The 5,873-nt window shown below is 40.5% G+C and overlaps 1 protein-coding gene and 1 pseudogene across 1 annotated transcript in view; one reads left to right on the top strand and one right to left on the bottom strand.

Moving 5' to 3' along the window:
* Nucleotides 1-5,873, bottom strand: part of Prkdc (protein kinase, DNA-activated, catalytic subunit) — a 198,462-nt gene that overhangs the window by 95,556 nt on the left and 97,033 nt on the right. Inside the window, exons 48-51 of the mRNA XM_029470470.1 lie at nt 5,022-5,141; nt 3,676-3,816; nt 2,049-2,200; nt 1,298-1,429 (exon numbers count right to left, since the gene is read on the bottom strand). Of these exons, the coding sequence (XP_029326330.1) occupies nt 1,298-1,429; nt 2,049-2,200; nt 3,676-3,816; nt 5,022-5,141 (545 nt within the window). The remainder of the gene's footprint in view (nt 1-1,297; nt 1,430-2,048; nt 2,201-3,675; nt 3,817-5,021; nt 5,142-5,873) is intronic.
* LOC110311970 overlaps nt 5,309-5,873 on the top strand; it is a 1,351-nt pseudogene continuing 786 nt past the window's right edge.

The raw sequence follows: 5,873 nt of genomic DNA, 5'->3' as shown, positions 1-5,873 counted from the left end.
TGTAGACCAGGCTGGCCTCGAACTCAGAAATCTGCCTGCCTCTGCCTCCCAAGTGCTGGGATTAAAGGCATGCGCCACCACCGCCCGGCGGATATCAAGTTTTAAAAAAATCCTCAAGAGCAGGGAAAGAGGCCAGGCATGGTGGTGTAAACCCTTAATCTCAGCACTTAGGAGGAGAGGCAGAGGTCTGTGAGTTTGAGGTCAGTCTAACCTACAAATCAAGCTCTGTGATATCCAAAGCTATATGGTGAGATGCTGACAAGAAGAAGAGAAGGAAGAGGAGGAGGAAGGAGAGGAGAGGAGAGGAGGAAGAAAAAGAAGGAGAATGAGTAAAGAGCGGTATCTTTTGTCATGTTCTAAACTATTTTACTATAGCCTCTTTCCTCCACATATCATACCCACCCCATCATGAATATGTGACTGCCATCATTCAAGACAGAATCAAGTGAGGCTGGAGTCCAGGAAGAGAGCTGCCAATATAGGGGCATCCCCCTCATAGTTAACACAGTTCAAATTCTCTCATAGAGCCCATGGTATTTGTAAGTGTCAATGTTTAAAATGCAGTTTCAAAAATAAGAAGAGGGACAAGTGAGAGACGAGTGTGTAAGAGAATTTGCTGTACAAACACAAGGACTTGAGCACCCACACAAAGCTGGGCATGACTAATAAGCCTGTAATCTTAGTATTGAGGGCAAAGACCAGCATATCCCCGGAACTGGCTGACCATCCACACAGGTTCAGGGAGAGACCCAGTCTCAAGGGAATAAGGCAGAAAGTAATAAAGAAAGTTAACTGATGCCTTCGTCTGGGCACTCCATGTGTACTCATGGGTAGCTGTGTGCTCTCTCCTTACCACACCCTCCCATGCCACATATAGAAATTAGAAAGAAAAAAAAACCCTAAGAGCTTCTGTTTATAGATATATACAGAACAATTATGCTAACTTATTTATTTAGTGTATTTAGGCCACAGCATATGTTTGGAGGTCTGGGAAAAACTTGGGCGAGCTGGTCCTCTCCTTCCATCATAAAGGTTCCAGGAATGAACTCAATTCATCAGGCTTGGCTGCAAGCACTTTTACCCTTGAGCCATCTTGCTAGTCCCAACTTTTTTTTTAAACTTGCATTTCTTCTTCACTCCAGGTACATTTCCCCTTTCAAATGGCCTATAAATCCAGCCTTATAATTTTGGGTACAAGTATTTTTAACATTGGTCTGGTCTCTAGATATATCAATACGACTTCTGAAAATCAAATCCAGAGTTTATGAAAGAAGCAAGCCAACCGTATAGTACTTACATGGCACTGGTTATGTCACAATTTGGGTCATAGGGAGGCAAGTTATTAGCTATCACAATGCCTAATAACTGAATTCCCACAGAATTGTCTTTAGAATTAGGGTCCTTATGGGAAAATTTTTCAAATATTAACCTGTAACACAGCACAAAGGAGAAAACAAAAAGTTACACAATGAATAAGAAACAAGAAAATGAATCATTTTCTAAGACAAATTTCCAGCTATACTGTATATGGAACACAGCTTTTTTCTACTTCCAAGACCCTGCTTATTAATACCACTTGTTAGTTCTTACCCATTCTAATTATTTGTCCGAATCTGGTCAGTTAATAGTAATTGTTCTGAAAGTTTCAGCTTGCTCCAGGCAAGTTTAAAGCATCACACTAAGCCTTTGGGTGGGAGTGGGGAGGGTTGCTGGGCTCAGGCAGTGCAGGGATCTATACTCCAGGTGCCCAGTGTAATATCAAAAAGAAGGGAGGGCTGAAGGATAGGGTGGGGAACACTGGAGGCACTGAGCACCCCGAAATGCTTCTGGTATCAAACTCTACAGTGGTGGTTTTATCAGTAGCAAAGTTTACCTTATAAATAGACTCTATTTCAAATTATTGCTATAATCATTTTTGTGTTTGATAATTTTAAAAAAAATTATATTCCTGGTAATTCATATAATTATACTTCCTTGAAATTACCATTTAGAACTTAGTGCATTTTGACCTTTTCCTAAGCATTCTGTAAAAACTAGCAAATACATACCTGTAAGGGATGGAAAGACACTCCTTCCAGCATTCAACAAGGGTTTTAATAATTTCAAGGTTGTGCCTAAACACAGCTCTTTTGGGATGGAAGACATGCTTCATTAGAAACTGAAGCAATCGATTTGCTAACACTTCATCTTTAGGGACTCCCTGAAAACATTGAAATTCTGTAAGACATACAACATTCCATTCTGGAAAACCATCTCATCTCACCCCCATTTTTTGTTGTTGTTTTGAAACAGATTTCCATGTAGCACAGGCTAGCTTCAAACTTAATATATAGCTGAGGCCGCTCTTGAACTACTGAACCTCCTACCAGTAGAAGGCAGTAGAACTATAAGCATACACTGTCACACCTGGCCTTGGAAGTAATCAAAATACCCAACTCTAAAAGAAGCCTAGCGTTTTACTGAGGAACCTAGTATCTGGTTAGACTGTCTATGGTTTTTCTGTGTCAATGACAGACAATATCCTTCCTTGGCAGGTGGTGGGAGAAATTGTGGCTGCTCATATGTGGGCACAGTTAGTGCATTGTGTCCTCAGAGGGAGCTATAGTAAGGGGCTCAGGCCATGGTTGGTTGTGCTCTTCGTAGTATCTATAAAGAGATCTACATCTGGTCCTGTCAAGGTACCTGATATAAGGTGGGAAGGGAATCCATATGACTTGTTTCCACCAGTATCTACTGTACTTTGGCTCTTAGTCTTTCTTATAACTTCCTCTCTTTATCGCTGAAAGAGAACTCTTCAGGGTCCCTCACCACTGTGCCACCCGGTATCTGCCTAGTCTCCCATCCCAGTGCTTCTACTCACTTCACCACACGGAGTTCCTGAGGCAGCACTACCACTTCCCCCTTTCACCTGCTACAATGTCGGAGACTGGTAATTGCACTTTCAAGTGCAGCTGAGCTTCTGATGGCTCTTAGGTTAATTGAACACCCTAATTCTCTTCCATGTTATTCACTGGGCTATTACCTATTTTATCACATCAATACCAAGAAATCTAGATTGGATTTATTGTGAAATAAACAAAAGAAGATCATCCAGACACAAACACATGATAAGGCTATACAAGTGTATTTGAAGGATGGTGCATTTGAGAAATTTATGTGAAACTCATTGTACACTATCCGAGTTCCAAACCAATAAGCAAAACTCCATCACACCAACCCACTAGGATGTGCACCACCTACTCTAAGTGTTGTGCAATGGCAGTTACTTGCCAGTCACTTTTAACAATTTCACAGATAACAGTTAACACTGTGACAGTGAATAAACTATCATATAAGGGCTCCCAAATGCAGCGACCTAAAGCACAGAAGACATTCTCAATTATAAAGATAATCTTAACTATTCCATTACCTACCTTCCAACCTTTTATCAAGTAAAAACCATAAACAGAACATCATCAGCTTAGTAAGAAAGGCAAAGCCAATGAGATTACCAAGGTAGATAAAAGAAGATAAAGCAAGTAGTGATACAGTGGAGTGTTGGTGCATTACAGTAATACATCTACAGCCAAAACAACAGCATCATGTCAAGAGGACATTAACTCATCTGACATCCCCAGTGTAGGGCATCAGAAAAGGAAAGATATAGTACTACATAAGAGATGTAGTGTTCCTTACTGTAGGTGTAGCCAAGCCAGTCCAAGAGAGAATGGTAGCTATTATTTCTACCATCATGTAGTGAATTCCTTCTCTGTTGTTCTCGCAAACAGCTAGCTGTAGCAGGGGGCTGAGCCAGTGCTTTGCATAAGGGCGAAAGACCTGCACAGAAAATTTAAGTGCCATATATAGATAACTGTTCTGAAGACTAAAGTATTAATATAAAAACGTATTCTCTATCAGCTAACATTTTATGACTTGACATAAAGCTAAAACAATTGTAACTTCCATTTACCAAACCTGAGATTCAGTTTACAGTGAATTATCTCAAGGACTCCTAAAACTTATTATAAATAGATTTATAATGACTTCCACTACTAAAATGATTCAACTCTGCCCTGAGTAATATGTAGCTATAGAAAATTATTTTATGCACATGCATAAAAACATGAGAAATAAGGTCCTGACAACCAGATGGAACAAGTACCTTAGTGAGCCAGTCTACAGAAAGATGGATACCAGGCTCCTGAGACTCGTCCAAGGAACCCCAGAACCTCACTTCTGCTCTGGGAAATGCAGTGCAGCAGTATAAGGGGTTTTACTGTCAGCTCCAAGAAACCATCCAATAATGCCGAACATACCAGCTATTAAGTCAGCACTAGGAAGAACATGAGCTAGAAATCATTTGAGGTCCCAAATAGCATGGGCTGAACTGTCTGCCCCCAAAAACCTGTTGCCCCTGAAAGGAACTTTCAGAGCATGACCTTTTCAGTGATGGAGTATTTCTTTACACAGGTAATTAAATCAAAGTGAGGCATTGAACTAGGCTGGAGTCCCATACACTAAGGAAATTTGAAGACAGAAACACCAGGGCTATGATTCTAAGAACACCAGCTCCATGTAGAGAATGCCTGAGGTCAGTAGTGGGCAAGAGGAGCCAGTCCTGAGAACATGATGATCTTGGATGGCTGGCTTGCAGAGCAGAGGCACTGTGATTTTGGGACTAGTAGGGAGCACACATTTCTGGCATATGTTATATGCAAAAAACTAATACATTTACCTACTGCCTAGATAAAGATAGCTATTTTACATATAGCTAACAGGAATATTTGTATTCATTTACTTGTTACATAAACAAGGCTCATAGCCTAAGGAAAGGTGCTGTACAGAAAATTCACTCCCAATGCCAGAAAACAACATGTTTGACAAAAGGATTTGGAGGAAGTCTTTAAATGTGGTTGCTGATATATTGCAAGAACAGTAACTCCATGTTCTATTTCTTAAAAGCTTCATTTGCTTTGATGATGCTATCATAGACGGTCAGAACTGCACAGAACAGTTAAGAAATAAAGAAAAAAGTTAGATACCTCTTCTGTATTAATAACAAGCTTGGCTAAGAAGAGACGGATATTTAAAGATACTGATGCATTTCCTAGTTTGTCATGAAGAAATTTCATCCAAGGTGGAAGATCTTTTGGTATTGAACCCTGAAATAAAACACAAACTTACTCTGAAAAAGGAACAAAAGGATGTTATATTTTGCTATTATAAGAACATGAGGGAGCAAGATGTCGAGCACGTGGAACGAAAATCTGTGTGCCTAGCGACAGCTTTCACTTTACAAAATCATTTTTCAAATCACTTGCTAAGGATCATGGCAGTGGCAGTAAAATGGGTGATATCAAACAGAACTATCTGGAAGCATTTACTTCCAATTCAAAATAGTGCTTATCACAAATCTACATACTCTTCTCTTCCAGATGACTGCAATTGCAGGGTGGACCTTGCCTTGACAGTCGACAGCAGGACAAAGTGTGCTACCACCTTTCTGTGGACATCCCCTACGAACACACCAAACCCATCCCTCAACCAGATCTTCTGAATAATAATGAGGAAACCCATGAGCGGATCCTGAAAGCCAAGTTAGAAGTTAGAAAGCGAAAGCAGCTGGAGCAAGGGCCCATGATAGAACAACTGAGCAATGTGTTCTACACCACGAAGCATCGCTGGTACCCGCACGGACAGTATCACAATCATCGTAAGGAACTGAATCCCTTACACAATGGAGTACTACTCAGCTATTAAAAAGAATGAATTTATGAAATTCCTAGCCAAATGGATGGACCTGGAGGGCATCATTCTGAGTGAGGGAACCCAATCACAAAGGAACTCACACAATATGTACTCACTGATAAGTGGATATTAGCCCAGAAACTTAG

The sequence above is a fragment of the Mus caroli genome, chromosome 16 (genome assembly GCF_900094665.2).
Source record: "Mus caroli chromosome 16, CAROLI_EIJ_v1.1, whole genome shotgun sequence".
Classification (NCBI taxonomy): domain Eukaryota; kingdom Metazoa; phylum Chordata; class Mammalia; order Rodentia; family Muridae; genus Mus; species Mus caroli.
Note: the sequence above shows the minus strand (reverse complement) of the source record. Positions and strands in the feature narration are given on the sequence as shown.